This window comes from Strix aluco, chromosome 5 (genome assembly GCF_031877795.1).
Source record: "Strix aluco isolate bStrAlu1 chromosome 5, bStrAlu1.hap1, whole genome shotgun sequence".
NCBI lineage: Eukaryota > Metazoa > Chordata > Aves > Strigiformes > Strigidae > Strix > Strix aluco.
The window spans coordinates 85,893,953-85,912,413 of record NC_133935.1 but is presented as its reverse complement, the minus strand read 5'-3'; the positions used below and the strand labels follow the sequence as shown (position 1 = coordinate 85,912,413).

The 18,461-nt window shown below is 46.4% G+C and overlaps 1 protein-coding gene across 1 annotated transcript in view; it reads left to right on the top strand.

Annotated features, from left to right (window-relative positions):
* The window catches only part of PLXNA4 (plexin A4), a 429,072-nt gene that overhangs the window by 381,740 nt on the left and 28,871 nt on the right, over positions 1-18,461 (top strand). The window contains exons 22-25 of the mRNA XM_074828081.1: positions 1,349-1,415; positions 3,576-3,722; positions 10,878-11,037; positions 17,825-17,928. Of these exons, the coding sequence (XP_074684182.1) occupies positions 1,349-1,415; positions 3,576-3,722; positions 10,878-11,037; positions 17,825-17,928 (478 nt within the window). The remainder of the gene's footprint in view (positions 1-1,348; positions 1,416-3,575; positions 3,723-10,877; positions 11,038-17,824; positions 17,929-18,461) is intronic.

Sequence of the window (18,461 nt, the reverse complement as noted above, 5' to 3'; positions counted from 1 at the left end):
GCCCAGGTGTCACGCCAGGGAGTGTTGGAAAGAGCACTCTTCTGGACGATGTTCCCTGTGAGGAGCTCAGAGCATGATAAGCATGGTGATTGCTGGAATTGAACATTGTACCATGACCCATGGAGGACAGCATCTAGGTGACACTGACCGAGTGGAATACAGGGCAAATAGGCTGGTTTGGACAGAGGCAGTCTCTAGGCAGCGACACAGTAATGATCACTGTAGACAGAGGAAACACAGCATTAATCTGTTAGCAAACTGGGACCTTATCACCTCTTTTTCCAGTTACAGGCAAGAAAAGAGGAGCCACAGAAAACACCCCTTATTATCATTCCTCCGCCCCGCCATCCCCATCATCTAAGTGAGATTTGCCCATAAAAACAGAGAAATCCCTATGGAAACGAGGCTAAAGAGCAACTGCATTTACTAGGGAAGGGGCCATCACTTGCTCTGTGTTGGTGTAACTGCTTTCAGGCAAAGTTCTCGACTGGTTCCACACATACAGCTCCAGCAATGGAAACCCTTCCCCTCACAAGTCTCATGCTCCACAGGAAACAAGATCAACTTTATGCTGAAGGACTAGGGAACCTAAAAGGCAAGCTGCAGTCCTGAGTGAGAAACCCTGCGTGGCTTTGGTGATAGCCAGGACAAGGCAGACCCACTTTAATTCATCCAGGCAAGGACTCTTGCTTTCTTCTTCAGCATCACCCGTGCATATACTGGAGCCAACACGGGTTTATCCTGTGCTCCTGGTGCCCACACCACATTTACATGTCTGAGTCGGTCCTTCTGTAGGACAAGTTCACTCTGAAGACTCAAGACAGATTTTTGTTTGGTTGAGGACAGTGTTCAAGGACAAAAGGATGAACTCTGTGAATGTGCCACAGTGAGGAGTATAATCACTCTCAAATGCCAGGGAGATAGTCAGTGCCACTTAGCTATTCTCTGGTGATACAGATCTGTTTTTCTTCTTAAGTATTTATATAGCCTGCTTCTCATATGGCCTAACTCTGAGCTCCTCATATTTGATGGATTTATCCTTCCTGAGCTCCTCTGAGAAGGTTCCTTCAAACGTTGTCATCTCCATTTCATTGATGGAGAAACTGAGAAACAGACATACAGTGAATTCCCTGTTCACAGGACAGGGCAATAAGGATTTGCCTGCAGGTTTCCTAAATCCAAAGCTAAAACAGAGAACCTAGGATGTGCTTAGTCCTGATGGTGTCATGCCAGACTTTCCATGGGGCTCAGAGTAACATGGACAAGGCCAATCTTTCGACTAGTCCTTTGATATGACCAGCCTGATTAACTCATTTCCAATTTGCTTTTTGTCCCTGGCTGATTTTAGGACAGAGTCTGTGGCTGAGAAAATGCTCACCAACTGGTTCACCTTCCTTCTGTACAAGTTCCTCAAGGTAAGAGGAGCGGCATGCCTGGATGAACAGCTGTTTTAATACATTTCTTCTTGGTGAGGTTTAGTAGGGACAAAAACTTCCCAGATATAAAGGAAAAGGCTTTTTTCTCTGAAGGGAGCTCAACTGCCTAATGGGAGAGGGGATGTTTTCTGATCCAGGGAGAACAGAGAGACGCTTTGTTAGAGAGGCAGCCTGTGGGTCTTACTCCTGTACAGAGGTGGGATCTAAGTGTCAGGGCTGAAACATGAAGGATTTCAGAGCCTGATGGAGACCTATATTGAAAATGCTCTCCTTTTACTAGCAGACTCAGATCTCCATCACGTGGTGACCCATATTTTCACGGCATAGTGGCTGGAGATCTCCTCCCACCCCAGTTCAGAGGCAGTACGGAGGCCCAGTGCCTCCATCACACCCAGTGCCTCCATCGTACTTATCTGCTTTATGCACACTGTAACCAGATCCCTGCTTTAGGCCCGAGACCAGGCTCTTCTTGGCATTAGGCTGTCTCAAGCCTGCCCTGGGCATGGCCATGCACCCTCTGAGAGGGTTGGACACAATACACCATGTAAACCTGTCTGCTGCATCCATAACCCACACGGGCTGAGGCTGTTGCTCCTTTGTATCCCAGTGGGAGGAGGCATTGTCTTTGTAGGACGCTCATCAGCAAAAGAGTGAAAGGACTTGAGACATCCCCTGAGCCCCTGTGTTCCTCCTGGAGGGTGTTCTTGGCATGGTGTATAATAAAAATATCTTTTAGCCTTTGAGACCTGCCACTGACTGCTAGGTGATGGCAGTTTCCTCTTGGGGACCCACAGGGAGCCTCAAGCATGGTATTTGCCAAGGCACCAAACTCAGAGCCAGCCTTTTTGGAAGAAGCTTGGCTCTGCACCTCCCCCCCACTCCCAGTGCAGTTGCTAGATATCCTTACACCTTACAGCCCCATTTGGACAGACTAGCCAGCCTCTGCCCGGCAATTCAAGGCTTTACAAATCAATCCATTTCCCTGAGCCTTCCGCAGGCACAACCAACCCAAGGATGAATGCATGGGAAAGTTTTGAAGGTCCCTGGAAGGTAATTTCAGTGACTTCAGTATCAGATTCCTGCTTTCAGCTGAAAGGAAAGGATATAAGGAGGTGACTCTCTTAAGAGCTGCTTTTATAATAGGCTTTTTTCACCCCACTCAGCTACTTGTCTTCTTGCCTTAGCCTGAACAGAGGCCTGATAAGGGCAAGAGACAGGCACACAGAAGCAATATGCTGCTGGCAGATAAGCTAATTAAGTGGGAGACAGGTGTAGGAACTGAGAAAGGGGCCACTTTGCTTCAGATTATTAACTTGTTTTTGCTGGGATTTACACCAGAGGAAAATGACCTTGCTCATTGAGTTCGGACACACTGCAAAAGGAGAGGGCAAGGTGTGGAGGAGGGGAGGAAGGATGGAGAGATGAAGGGGAAGGGAGGCAATAGAAGAAAGCATGAGGAGGGGCACATGGCAGCAAATGTGCAGGGGGAGAGCAGCAAGGGAGGAGAGCCTAGGAAAACGTGTGGGAAGATCAGTGCTATGAGTGCGAATGATGGGAAGGAGAAATTAGGGAGAGGTGTGCTTTGCTGGCCATGCCTGTGGGCTACTTCTTGCTGTCCTGTGCTGGAACCCACCATCTGATGTCACTGATGCAACCATCCAGATCCAGGGGCACATCTTCCCTGGGACATGGAGCTGCTCCTGCCTGAGCATCCCTATTTGCCTCCAGCATGAGTGTTCAGGGAGACTGTGGGCTCTGCCCAGACACCCAGGATGAGGCACCAGCCATCGATCTCTCTTTCAGACCTGTCTCCAGGTCCTCTGGGACCTTCCCCACCACCTGCTCCACTGCAAAGCTCTGGCCTGGCGGCAATTACTTGAACAGTTCCTACAAGGCTCTGCTAGCCCCAAAATTGCCAGGGAGCACTGACACCTTTGTCCCATGACAGGACACTCAAGAGAGCTAGTTGTACTCTGTGGAAGTGGAAGGTCACTTCTATTCATGGACTGATTCCCACTGATGCATCTGTCCTGAGTGGTTGGGGATGGCAAGCCATGGCAGTCATTGAGGTGCAATGTAGGTTGGCTTCTCACCTCTGTTCCTCCTGTTTCACTTCATGGTTGTCTCTCACCCCTACAGGAGTGTGCTGGCGAACCTCTGTTCTCCCTTTTCTGTGCCATCAAGCAGCAAATGGAAAAGGGTCCCATCGACTCGATCACTGGGGAGGCCCGGTACTCACTGAGTGAGGACAAGCTTATCCGACAGCAGATTGATTACAAGACACTGGTGAGTGCTCTGAGCACACCTTCCTATGGGCTTGTCCAGCCTCTTTTAGCAAAAGGGGATTTAGATAAAAGAAGCCAGTGACGGGCATGCTGACCCTCTGGGACAATTTATTCTTGCAACCCAACAGGGTAACCCTGCTGAAGACTGACTATTCGCATCCCCTAACATAGCAAGGTCGGTGTCTGAAGCATCTGCTTGCAAACATGTTTGCAAAGATAGCTGCTTCCAAGTTATTTCTGTTGTGCCCTGTCCCATGCCCAGAACATCTCCAGCTCCCCAAAGGCATTGCCTGTTCTCTGACAGCGTCTGCACTCATTGCAGAGTAGGCTGTCAGTGCTGATCCTTTAGCATTGGTTGGATTAGGTGAGGTCTGGGACCACTGGAAGACAAGCATGAACCTTGTGTCATGAATATGCCTGTGAATGTAAAGACAATAGATATGGGCAATTTGCTCTGTTCTGTTAGACAAAATGCTTCCTAGTATCTACTCCTTTTCCCTGGAGTGTTACCCACCCTTCCAACATTCCTCTGAGTTGGAAGTCAAAGGCAACAGCAGAAAGGTGAAGTTGTCACTGCAAGTTGTCACCACCCTGAGCTCTTCCCTGGAAGAAGTGTGATGTCCATGGTGGGGTCTGTTCATCCTCACTCTTGGGACCACCTGGGGGTACCTTCACCCCCCCCTCTCCCCACCACCTGCTCCCTTCTCCCTGGTCCCCAGCCCCAGTGGCAGAGCTGCCCAGAGCCCAGCCCGGGCACACAAAGGGCTGGTGTTTGCTGGGCAGGGCCTGCCCGGGGCAGCAGCCCTTGGCCATGGGGGGTGTCCCCAGAGCTGAGCTCAGGCAGGTCGGGCACGAGGCCCTTGGCCACGGGACACTTGTGATCCCGGGGACACCCAGCTCAGGGCACGGCAAACACAGAGACGTCCTGTGGAACCCTGTGGTGTCAGGTCAGTGCAAAGCCCGTGGCCTTCTGCAAGTGGCAGCAAAAATAGTTTTTATGAGCCTATATTGCAAGGACATTCTCTAGAATAATCCTCACCAGAAAAAGAAAATAAAACATTTGTTTCTCTAATGAAGATTTCATCATCAAGGAATATGTAGAGGTACACAATGGAGGGATCTATTAGGAATTTTCTAGAGCTAATGCAGCGATTCCTCCTGAGCAAACAAGTCAAAGAAAATGAACCTGATTTAAAGATTTCAAGGGAAAGAAAATTAATCCCTGTCACTGAGTTATTTGCTTCAAAATGTAATTTTCTGCATGGTGAAAGATATACATTGCCTATGTCCAGCTTTAGCTTCTACTCTGAGATTACACCCTTTTCCCACTTGATTAAAGAACGTCAATTAAAGAGCATTAGATATCTCTTAGTGTGTTTGTGGGCCTTTACTTTTTCCTGAATACACTAAATCCACTAAGCTTCTAAGTCTCTGTGGGATGAAGAACACTTTCCAAGTCTTCAATGATCCTTGTAATTTATTTCCCATGTCTTTGTTCTTGGAAAACCCCAACCCCAAATTTTAGGATGGTCAGAAGATGCTCTGAATTTATCAGATTATTTTATTTGCACCTTCAACTGAGGCACTTAACTTTAGCTAGCTTTGAGAGCTGTGTCCAGTTGATGTTTCTTCCTTGACCTGTCTTAGATCTTAGCTCAGCTGGGCTGATGCTACAAATGCTGGCTTTTCTTCAGTAACTACAGTCTAGAGCTGAGCTTTGGTTGAATCAAAGTCTGATGAGGGGGTAGACTTTAATAAGACCACAATTTTATTTTGCATATTAAAAACGTGACTTTCCTATTAAATCAGCAGTGTAGTGGTTCCTGTCTATTACGTGTGGTTGTCTAGCAATTTGGAGGCCTGATCTCACACGGAGAGAGTGAGCAAAATGAAAATGCAGACACAGAGTGATCACTTTCACCAAAGGAAATCCCTCCGATCCATTTAGGCTTGATATAAAGCAGCCAGCAAAGGGTAGTAATTATACATCAGCCTGAACAAAGCTCTCCTCCATTCGCTTTGTGTCGTTTGATGTTAATCAGCTCTCCCTCTTATATCTCAAGAGCAGACAAATATATCCCGATAGGAATCTCAGCAGATTTACAGAGATCAGCTTCAGTGAAGGAGATTAAGAAGAAGCAGAATATGAATAGGATTGTTATTCCTTTCTGTTTCTCTTTATTTCTGTTTTATTTTGTCCTTCCTCTACCTTCCTTAAGCAGTCTATCATCTTTTATTAAAAGTATATAATAATGAAATAAAGCAAGAACTGATTCGGTATTTGTAATATAGAATTCCCTCGCTGTCTCCTGCTCTCTACCAAATGGTCACCACTGTGAGTTTGCAGTGTGTATGGCTGAAATTCATTGGGTTGTTCATGTTTCATGAGTGCTAGATGACAGCTCGACTCAGTTAAATCACAATTTCAGCAGCGTGGCACAATGAAATAGGCTGTTTATTGTCATTATTCCAGGAAGACAAGGCCAGGGCTTCTTTTGGAAGGCATTTATTTTTTAGCTTCATTAATCATGACCAAATACTTCAAGTCATGGTTTCAAATATGGTTTGAGTGAAAAGCAGATCCAAAGAAATTGACTTATCCGGAGAGAAAAAAAGATGACAGAGCACTTTCAGACATCTGGAATTACTGATTTTATAGTACACACCTCATTCACTAAATTTAGATTGTTTTGGTCTGATTTCTTTCCGAACCAGATAGCTCCAATTTGCTGTCTGCCAGGTCCTACAGTTCTCCAAGGAAACAGCCTCAATATCCTAGGGTCTTTGCAGTCTATAACAATTTCTGTACTTACAAGGTATTTTTCAGTACAGTAGAAACTAAGCTAGTTACAGATGTGATTTGCTAGAATAAATGTGCTGCAACTAAACAGTAGGTCTTCTCCCAAGCTGTATACCTCAGAGAAACACCCTCTTGTGTTAATGTTTTTGCTAGCAGTCAGCGCTCATCATCTCTGGTCTGCAGTGTTATTAAAAACCCAGCTAAATTATTCCATCTATGAGAGACAGGAAGATCTCATCCCTGCTGACTGCCATCTGCCTTTGCCAGAATCCATGATATTTTAACCATTCACCAAACCAGAGTCCAGATGCAAAAACCTCATTCCCTACTGCCACTGCTCTGCTGTCACTGGGAGATGAAAGACCATCCATCTCCTGCATCAGCTTCATTTCTGTTGACACAAATAATGCAGGGAAGCAAAGACCTTGATGTGTGTCGGAAGCTGTCAAGAGTATTGGCTAATTAGTGCTTGGGGGTGGTAGGTGGGAGCTGCCCGGTACATCTTGAGCAGTGCATGCTCTGCGTGGTCCCTACACACCTCGGCGGCTCCAGTGCTGAGAGCCTAATCAGATCATCTCTCCTGACAACATATTCCAGATGGATAAAGATACTTTCATCTGCCTTTGGTTAAGGCTTTTCAGGGAATTTTGATGTCAGGGAGGAATCCAGTACCAAGATATCAGAAGGCTCTCCTGTGCTTGGCTTTTTTGGGGATCCTTCTCCTTATTCACTGCCAAGCCTTGTTGTATGCTAGCCCCTTGAACCTTCCTTAGCCCAGTCTAGAAGGGAGAGAAAGATGTCTGTCCTGGTCTCAGGGCAGACCTCTCAATCACTGCAGAGAACTCAGAGCCAGGGACACCACATGAGTAATCACAAGCTGTGCCTTTATTATTTAAATGCCAGTAATCTGCAGTGGAGATCAGGGCTTAGCTGTGCTAAGCATTACATGTATATATACACTTAGAGACAGATCATGACTGGAAGGGCTGGCAGACAAAAAAAGCCCAAGGATGTAGAAAAAGGTCAATAAACACAAATCCAGTGAGATGATATGCCCCAAGGTTGTGCACAGTCAGTGGGACGGCAGGGCTCAGAGATTACTATTCTGCTTGGTCCCAGTCCCACACTTTTTCATGTTGACCCCACAACTGGCACAGACCTCAATGCATGACAGAAGAGCAGTGCCAAGTGCAGGTGTCCTCTCAGTGGCAAAACATTCAGCATCTCCTTGATTGACACTGAAGTCTCCTCTCCCCTTCATCCCCCTTGCTAGCTCTGCCCCACATGGCTCGATGGCAGCTGGTGGGTGATGGAGCTATAACAGTGAATGCATTCGGGAGAGCAATGAAACTTCCCTCAGAGTGACTAGTCATGTAGGAATACAACACAGGCCATCTCAGGGCTTTCTTCCCCACCAGTTGGCATCAAAGATTGTGTTGACATAGCTGAGCAGCACTGTGAAATCAACGGGATTAGTTCTGTTTTACAATGGTTGGTATGAGGACAGCTCTGGGTGGAAGCACAGGACAAACCTTACTCTTCCAGTGAAACTGGAACATCTGAACTCTGCTAAATCAAGCAATGAAGCTAACGTTTAGATTTTTTTCTCTTGGTCATCCCCTACCAGGGACAATCTATAGAAGCCTGGGGTGACAACAGAGGAAACCATTGGAGCATTCCCACAGAAGTGGTGGGAATTTCTCTCTCCATTACAGACACCTCATTACAATTAGGAGCTTCAGTCTGTTGGAAGGGGAGCAGAGATTTTCAATCTGTGTGTAAGGATGACTTCTATAGGGCCCATGACAATCTCCGAAGAACAGCTATTTAGTCTGTGCAATACACAGATGCGCCCTGCAAAATTCCTGAAGTCTTTGTCGTGAGAAAAGTTTAGTCCTCCACAAGAGAACAGTTGGAAAATACCAGCTGAGAGCTGATGTGAAGCCTGGGGCATATATGTCAAAGCCACTGTGCTCTGGGAAGGGTGTTGGTTTCTAAGCAATGCTTGAATTCCCTAAAATGTTGAAAGGAGGTTCTTGACTCATTGAAATGAACACACTGGAGTTCAGGGGTTTACAGGTATTACCAGCTGCCCTCATCTATGGTTGAATCCACTAAGAGCAAATTTCTCTCTGCACAACACTGAAATATTGCCTTCCCTGCTCCTTGTTCTTCCAGCTGAGCTGGAAAAGAGGAAAGCAAGGACTACCATAGTCAGGGGGATGAATGATCATGGCTCACTCAGATTGTGGCAGAGTTTTCCTTCCACCTTCCAAAGTTGACACCCTGTGAAATTCGAGGACAACCAGTAATAAGAGCAAATCACCATTGTCAGCTTCCAAGCTGGATGGTGGTCCGCATTGCATGGTGGGTACTGGTGTGGTGGACACTACTCAGCACCTGCAGGAGATGTTGGGTCTTCTGGACCAGATGTTGGTCTGACAGAATAGCCCAGATTATTCTAAAGAGCACTAAGTGCCTTCATGTGGGGAGCTGAACTGAACCCCAGGTGTTTGCATCAGAGATGCATCACACCACAGAGCTTGCTCTGACTAGCATCATCTCATTTCACCTCAGCTGAGCTCAGATCACTGAGAGAGACCTGTAGAGTAACTTGGTCCCCAGAACTATGTGTGACCCCCATAGCACTCTCAAAAGAGCTGTCCTAGACTTCCATCACTGCTTCATTTCCCTACAGATGTGTAATGGGATAACCTCAACACTGGATGCATTTCAACAGTGCTTTTTGTGTATAGTTCTGTGATCCTTTGAGATGAAAGATGCCACAGAACTGTAAATCTGTGCCATTGTTATTATTATCTGAATTGATGCTTCTTCAATACTCCTGGAAGTGACATATAAATAATAGCATTATGATCTGATCAATATCTTGCATTTACATCTCCCCTTTCATCCAGAAAGATCACAGAGCTCTTTGTAAGCGATATCTTCACAAGTCCCTCTTAGCTGAGCATAACAGCACCAAAGGGAGCCTGGTGAGCCAATATATAATTATACTGATATGATTTCACCCAGTTTCAAGCCACTTTGAGATCCCACTGCATCTTAGTATGTTAAGATGAAAAGTGATGGAGAGTCCAGTACCTATTGCATACTACCAAAGGGAATTTACAATCAAGGTAGAATTTGTCTAAGGCACCAAAACTTACACGTCTATGCTTGTAAAAGTGGCACAGGAACATTTAATGACCATATATAGACAGGAGCATCAGTTAACATTCCTTCCAAGTGCAAAGGTGTGCTAAGTTTGTAAAAGTTTATACACTTCATACTCCTGTAACCAGAAGAGAGCAGAATCCTTGACATAGACATGGCCAAGAGTTAGCAGTCAGATTGCTGTTAGATACTGTGTATGTTTAACTCCCCTCACCACCTCATATGCTTTGCATTTACTCTTGGGCAGAGTCTTTGGAGAAAATTACATTCTCCTGAGAAATGAGATGCCTCTCTAGTTGGGTCAATTTTCTTGTTCTATATGTGAAAGTAGAAGTTGTTGTTGGTTTGTATTTAATTTTTTAAGAAGCCCTGCATTTCAAATTAATAACATTCTTCTGAGAAGGGTCTGGGTCAGTCCCATGGCTGTGCAGAAGATGGACAAACTTAAGGCTGAGGGATTGAAGAGCACTTTTACCTGAATTGTCAAAGTCAGGTGGCAATGCAAGGGGGCCACTACTGAATTAGGTCACCTTGCCAGATATCTAGGGAGCATGGAATGAGTCAGAGGCCAAGGAATTCTCTGGAGAGCCCTTTGGATATCAGCTCAGCTCCAAAGAGAGTCAGGCCTGATTGCATTTGTAATGATTTCTATGAAAAGAGTGTGTCAATGGCCATTTTCTAGTACCATGTGGGTGAATGCTGTTTTTACTGAAAGCGCCAGAACCTGAGCTGGTGTTCGTGGGCTTTCTGTTATTAAGTATAGTGAAGGTGCCAAGGAGATGAGGCTCAAATCTAAGGGGCTGTTTCCACAGGTGTAGGTATAGTGGCATGAGACACAAGTTCAGCAAATCCTTCACATCAGCCCTAAGTCACTGGCAGCAACATCAGGGAGCCCACAGCACTTAGCTGAGAGCCGAATGCTGAGTTACCTTTAATTCACTGGGCACAGACCATGGTAGGGGGTTGAGAGCAGCACAGGCATGGATGCATGGAATCCCCCTGTGTGAAACCAGATGTCTGTGCCCTCTGGAAGGAGGGAATACTCTTGGTATACATTTTTCCCCTTATTACACCCTAGATCCTTATGGCTTGGTAGGATGCAGGGACCTGAAGGAGGGCAGCCACAGGGTACCTGTACTGCAGTGAAATGTGTGGTGGGTCTCACTGCCTCTCTCTCAGGTCCTGAGCTGCGTGAACCCTGACAACGTGAACAGCCCCGAGATCCCAGTGAAGATCCTGAATTGCGACACCATCACGCAGGTCAAGGAGAAAATCCTCGATGCCATCTTCAAGAACGTGCCCTGCTCCCACCGGCCCAAAGCTGCTGATATGGACTTGGGTATGTGAGTGTATAACGGGCCCTGATTGCCCCTGGGCAGGGGGGAGAGAGGAGATGGGAGACAGCCAGACTCAATCCAGACACTGTTTGCTGGGGCAGGTGCCACCCCTCCAGACTGAGTGTGCCCTTGGTGCTTGTGCAAGACAGAGCAGCAGCAATGCTGAGAAGGCAGGAGAGACTGATTAAGTTGATGCATATGCTCCTGGCTTATAAAATATTTGGCCTCGAGGACATAAAAAGACCAGTAGCCATCCTGCTTTTCTGCCCACAGAATTCAGGTTGGACAAGGGTATGGAAGAGACATGACTGGGGCTATTCTTGCTGTCAAAGACCCCTGGGAAAAGAGTACCAAATGCCCAGGGTGATGTTGTCAGCAGTGTTCAGGCTGCAGAGATTTATTCCTAGCTCTTCTCTGAATAGTGAGGATTTGGATTATATATATCTTCTTGCTGAGATAGTCACAGCCCAAGCAGTATTAATTGCTCATTGTGCAGGCACAGGAAAGGGGATGAAGCATCCTTCGTTCAGTGTTCTGCATCCATCTCACCCCTGACTGCTTCCCTCTCCTGCCAGCACCCCACCACTGACAGCAGGGCTGGGAGCTGCTGTTCTGAGGTTTCCTTTCTGTAGAGAACTAGGAGGTCTTAAGGAAAAATTAGTCCTTCTGTTTATGAATTCATGCTTTTTTTTCTCAGTGGTTTGCTCCTTTGTGCATTACTCTGTTTGGAGGGTGGAAAGAGCAGCACCAGCTTCACTTGCATTTCTAGGCAGTTGTGCTGTCGAGCTCTGGGGCACACTGGGAGCTGTACACCCCTGGTGCTGGGGTGCCTCTGAGGCCAAAATCAATTTCTGCCAAAAATCTGAAACAAGGATGCTGGGAGGAATGAGATGTCTGAAATTGGAGTCCAGAGGCACCTGGAGGCTACTATGAAAGCATGTAGAAAAATCTCCTCAGGGCATTGCTGAGGTGTCTGGTAGGGAGCTGGGGACTGCATTGTGGCTGTATCTGCCAGAATGTGCCCTCAGTGACCTTCAGTGAAAGAGACTTGAGTGGAAAATGATGGAGTCTATAAAACCCAGCAAAGTAGAAGAGGAACCAAAAGGAGGAGGAGTGGACTGATGCCAAGAAACAATTCACAGCAATAATGGAGGCAGGAATGAGAGGTCAGGGATTAAAGTTAAGTGTCTATATGTGTGTGTGTATGTGTAGGGGAGGAGGGGATTCCTGACAGAAATTGCAGCAAGATTCCTGCTCATGAAAGGCAGTTAGAACAACAAAACAAGCTGTCAAAACCAACAGCAGTAAAGAACAGATCGTATACGCCATCAAGGAAGGACCCAAGATGATTCTGGAGCTGCTATGAGTCAGCAGAGGAATGGTGAGGGCTAGGGTGAGCATGAGGGCAGATAGCGCAGGGTGCCAGGACACAGGAGACTGGAGGAGTGGGGTTTACAGCCAGATCTCTTGACCCGTCCGGTGCTGGATGGTGGCCACAGAGCTCACTACATTCGGATCTTAGACTGGGTGTGAGTGGAAAGTAGTTTGTACTGCTGTGGGGATGAATGATGCATCCATAATGGTAGGCAGGAATTCTACCTGCACATTGCAAATGCCAGGGATAAATTGGAGTCCACATATTTTACTGTAGCTCTGACAACTGTCAGATAAAGAAGTGTGTGTGTGTGCGGGGTCCCAGCCGGAGCCTGACAATGTTGCATCCAGGACTGTTACTGTTTTAAGAAATGTGGAGTGGTGCTGAGGACCAGCAAGTTCCAGAAGGTGTTTATGAGCGTGTACACCCCTCCGAGGACAGACTTGTCCATACTGACAGGAGACTGCTTAATGAGCAGCTGTTTGGCCAATAGCATTGATGATGCAGTTGGGGAAAAACAACCCAAAACAAAACACAAAAAACCTTCATCTAGTAGAAGAGTCTTGCCAGCAGCAATATAGTTGCAGGATCCTTTAGCACAGCAGCTAACAAGGTGGGAGGAGCAGGGCTGGCATGGGTGAAGCAGGAACAAGAGGATATGCATGTCCAGCCACAGCTCCAGCCCAGCCTCTCTGCAGGAAAAGATGTTTGTTGGCACCTGGCATCCTTCGGTGACAGCAGAGGCGTCAAGGGGAGAGCAGAAAGCACTGCTAGCCATTAGGAAGCAGCTTTCAGGGTCAACCTGCCCCAGGCTGAATGCTCAGAACTGTGAAGGCGGCTGGATCAGCCCCGCCAGTCCATGCTAAACAGTAGGTCAGAGCAGATGATTGTAATCTGGCCTTGAAATCTATGGTTTTCTAAACAGCAACACCATTTTCTATTACCTTTACAATTTTCTGGGCTTTCTGTCTATAGTAAGGCCACACTGCTCACATGGAAGAAAGCAAACAAGCTAATGAGTTATTCTGAGTTGTTAAATGCAGGGTAGCTGCAGGCAGAGTGACTTGTATGTGTCGCAAATGTCATAATGTTTTGTAGTTACCCAGACAACTCATGGAGGGGGTTGTCAGCTGAAAGCACTTATTCTGGACACCCTGAGGTTACATTTTAGTCCAAAACCCAAATTGCAGCCCTCTGAGTAAAGACTTCTTTCTACAGTGGCTATTTTTTTTTGTTATTATTTTTTAAAGCCCTCACCATAAATAAAATACCCCATCTTTGGGAAAGCATTAGGGTGTGAGGATCACAAAACAGGAATTTGGTTTCATGCTGAGGCATTCACTCTTCCCCATGTTTCAGTTGCTTTTTGAAAGGGACTGCTGAGATGATAGGAGCTACTAGGTTGACTGCCTTGCAGTCAATGATATTGTCTGAGGCTTATTGTGAACCATGTCAAGCAAGCTTTCACTGCCCCACCAACAATGCAGTACTGGGACGTGGGGTTCAACCTTTAGGAGCCATTTAAACTGGGTCTAACTCTAGTACATAAATCGTAAGGCACACAGGTTGCATATACAAGATGAAATATTTGCCAGGCATCTTCCATCTACGTGTTCTGATATGAACTTTTTTCCCCCAACCACGGCAGTCCTTTCTCCACCCCAGAAGCAGAACTGAGTTTCTCCTCTCTTCCTAGAGGTCATCACATACTAGACATTTACCTATTTTGGTTTGCTACCCACCTGGTTGTTCTGGTGCCTTCAGCATACAGACATTCTCCTGTTTCCTGTGCCAGTCTGTCTCTAACGTGGAAATTATTGGGAAGTGAAAAAATACTCGTAAGACTAAAAGTAGACCCCCAGCTCTTCAGACTTCTCATGAGCACAAGTAACTGAGAAATGAGCATCAAGCCTGGGTAAGCCACATGCGTTTGTTCCAAATGCTGTTGCGGTGCACAGTCAGCCACAAACCATTTCACAGCCCTTCATGGGAGACTTAGGGTCTTTAGGAAAAGGGTGGGAAGCACAGTATATGGCATGAACAGTTGACTGAAATGGATTGTGTGCACCATGACCTAGAAGTGCCTGTAAAGGATGGTGTAACTGATGATAGCTAGCTCAAATGAAGGCACTTGGAGTGAGCTGGCAGGTCTTCCGTCCACCTGGATATTTCAATTGCCCCTGAAAAATGTTCTCTCTGCGACATTTTCTCCCTTGTTCAATGGGCGTCTTCAGGGTGACCCAGATCAGAGAAAAGGCACGAGGGAGGTGTAATATTTTCTAGAGGATCTGAGGTGCAGGAGGACATCTCCCCATCTCCCATCTCCCCATAGAGTCATTCTCCAGCCAGGCATTGCTACAGTTCAAAGAAGCATCTCTTTGTCAAAGGCCCCTGGAATTTCCTTTTTCCCAGTCAAGTTGAACAGAAAGGTTGTTTCTTAAAAAAAGGAAAAAGAAGAAAAAAGAAGTAATTCCTGCATGCAATAAAAAGATACACTATCTGCTGAATGAAATATAAAGGCTTCACAGCAGCTGTCTCCTGAGTTTGCATTTACCGCTGCTCCCGATAGGAAGGCTTGATAAAGATAATGGGATTTTTTACCTCCCTCCCCTTCTCCCTCCCTCTCTCCAGAAGGTGGATGTGTAACAAATTGGATTGGAGTATGTCTCTTCTTTGTGCCGGCTTGCAGAGGAGCACACAGATCTGATGAGAGAGGGGTTGGGGTGTTGCCAGCGAGGACAAAGCTAACAGTTTTCACTTAATGCTCTGAATATGGATGTCAGGGTCAACTTTTCCTCCTTTCCACCCTCCCTTCCCATTCCCTTGCTCCCAGCCATTGCATTTTCTTGCAGATCAGTGTGTGACCACCTCAGCTGGCACTCATGGAGAAGGGGAGTGTGCAGTGCTCCTCTGAGACTAGGAAGTGTTGGGGGACCACAGCTGGGGGTCCTTTCCCTATTATTGCTCAGATGCATGATCAAGTGATTTGTCTTTAGTCAGGGCAAACAGGCTACAAAACTGAAGTCAGATGCTCCAAACCTGCCCTGCAGGGTGTTTTCCTCCTTGTATTGCTCACGAGTGGGTCTTGTGTGGAGTTGGACTGGCCCTTCCTCTTCCTCGCATGTCACCTTTCTGCAGGAAGGCCAAGGGGAAGGGCTTGGCAATCATCTCCTGTGTCTGTGCAGGAGCACAGAGGGCTTGAGGGGACAACCCATGATGTCCCCAGCTCCCCTGGAGCAGAGGGAAAGCTTCTGCTGCTCTGAGGACCTTGTCCAGCTCTTGAATATAAATAAATCACAGAATGAGGAAAGCTGTGCCTACCCTTCATACCAGAGCCAAGTGCAACAGTAAGAACCTGGGCATCCCTCCTGAAACACTATGTGAGTGTGTGTGTCTCTCCCCAAAGATGAGTCAGGAGAGACGAAGACCACAGGAATATGCAGAGCCCTGAAGAAGAGAGGTCAAAGAGACACTGTCCCCAAGAGTCCATGAGGAAGGCACATAAGAGACACACTCTGTGACAGTCAGATTGGCTTCGGCACTCTGTGGGGCACTGTTTCCCAGTGCAGCACAAACTTCAGCATTTTGCGCTCTTCCAAGCAATGTCTGGGATGATTTATCTTCCAGGAATCCAGTCCAGGTGGGAATGAACAGAAAGCATCATCCTCGGACATCACAACAATAATGTAGGTGAGGATCTAAGGATCTGGAGTAAATGAAGGGCAGTTCAGGATCAGTGCTTAGCCAACGTAACCTTTGCTTACTCTCTGAGTATCTCCATCCAAAGTACCACCCAGCAATAAACACAGCAGCTGACCTCTTCCTGCTAATTTAAATGAATAATAAAGGCAAGGGCAGCTTTCCCAATAGATTTTAATTATGTGATAAGAAAACTGCTGAAACCAAAAGAAATTTGCAATGGTACTTGCATTTTTATATTAGGAGAAATAAGCAGGGGTGGCAGGTGATGTCTTCATATCCAAGAGTTCGTTTTAATTAACTCACTCAAAAGAATAGACTTTCTGCTTTGGCTCTGGCTAAACCGTATGTGGCTGGGTCACTGTGACTGAGACATAACAACCAAAGAGGAAGCTTTGGATGCTCCAGGTTGTCTGTGGTTAAGCCACAGCTTTCTCTGGTGTCATCAGATGATATTACATTTGTCTCCTTTTGTCTGTGTTTATGTGTTCCTTGCCTACAGGGAAGTCTGTGAGCCCTCTGTGGGGAAAGCTCTGACGATTCTCCACATGGAGCATTCTTCAAGATTTGAGCAAAAGGTGGTACCCTAAGAAGTGATGGGGTGCTCCAGTTCTGCAGAAGGAGAAAAACATTGAGCATTTTGGGGTGGAGGCTGGAGAACTGGATGTGGTCAGAAGCTGGAGCCTTTCTGCCCACAGGCTTGCTGCTGAAAGCTGGTAGAGCTACACAGAGCAGGGTGTTGTTTCTATTTCTGGCTCTTCTCCCTGTTGTGCCTCTATTGTGCCCAAAGCTAAGGGCTTCCTGCTCTCCATCACTTCTGGATTTGAGTAGCAAGAAGTATTGTGCAAGCACTAATGGAGATGAACTGAACCCAGTAGAGGGTCTAGTGCTGTGCTGAACAAGACACTGCTCTGCCCAGGGGAGCCCTCTCTGTGGCTAGGTCTTGGCAGTTAGACATATCTCAGGTATCAATAAAGGCTTTGTCCATGCTGCTAAAGAAGACCTCCAGAGATGAAGTTCTATCCCTGACACATTCATTTGCTCCTGTTCCATGATGATGGCTAACATAGGCAAGGACAGGCTGGTCTTGGAAAAAGCCACATTGGAGCAAGAACAGAGCCAGGGTGTCAGCCAAGAGTTAAGGAGTGTGAATAACCAGGGTGCTAAGCACCAGACTTTGCTCTGTTCAGCTCTGCCAATGGATCAACAGGTCTCTGGTCATTGTTTTATTTATCTGTATAGACCTCACCACTGTGTGCAGCTGTGCCTTGGACCTCTCATCTCTGTAGGCAAGTGCTCTATGTTGATATGGTGTCACTCTTTAAAGGGGTGGGTATTTCCTATGCAAAAGTTGTTCTGTGATAGCTATATCATTTCATCAAGAAACCAGTCTGGATAACCTAGGACGTGACTCTAAACTTTGCCATATGACTGTGATTTCTGCATACTTTCCTGAACAATTTCCCTGAACCTTTCATGGTTCATCTGTCTTCTCTTTCCCTCTGGCAAGAGGACTCAGGACATTTGTGCATTTGTATGTTGTACGTGGTTGGAGGCATCTTCCAGAGCATACTGGCAATGACTGACATGCTGCTACAAGGGTGCAGCCTTCACCTGTGTGATCACATGGGTTACGGACACAGGATTTCCAGGGCTCTACCCCCTACCTTGGAAGCTCTGCACATCAGGGTTCAATGTCCCCATTTTCCTTGCAGAGTGGCGGCAAGCAAGTGGGGCCAGAATGATCCTTCAGGATGAAGACATCACAACCAAGATAGAGAATGACTGGAAGAGACTCAACACACTGGCACACTATCAGGTAACTGTGTGAGAGGATGGGTCGAAGGTAGATCAGCTACGAAAATGAAAAGGAGAAGTGCAAAGTATTATTCTCTAAGATGCAGAGATAAACAACAGTTGAGTGGGCAATAACTGGGCAGAGCCCTGTGTTGAGTACATCCATCCTGTCAACATCCATCTCTGCATGACCTTGAGATCCATAAAAGAGGGATAAAGATGTCCAAAAATATCTTACACAAGGGATAGATTTCATAAAAAAATTGAGTTTTGGTCAAAAGCTCCCCCTACTCATTCCCCTTCTTGCCAAAAGAAAAAAAAAAAAAAAGCACCTCGTTAGGTTTAATCCGATGCTGACAATTTTATCATTTCCTCAATCACACCTTAGCAATCTATGTTTCATAACAAGATTTTTTTTTCATTTAAGAGCTGACCTGAGGAGGCAGCAAACAATAATTTGAAAAGGAAACAAAACTTTTCACTTTAGATTGACTGAAGCATTGCTGACTGACTCCAGAAACAATTTTTTCAGGGGTAGTGGGGTTGTTTTCTATT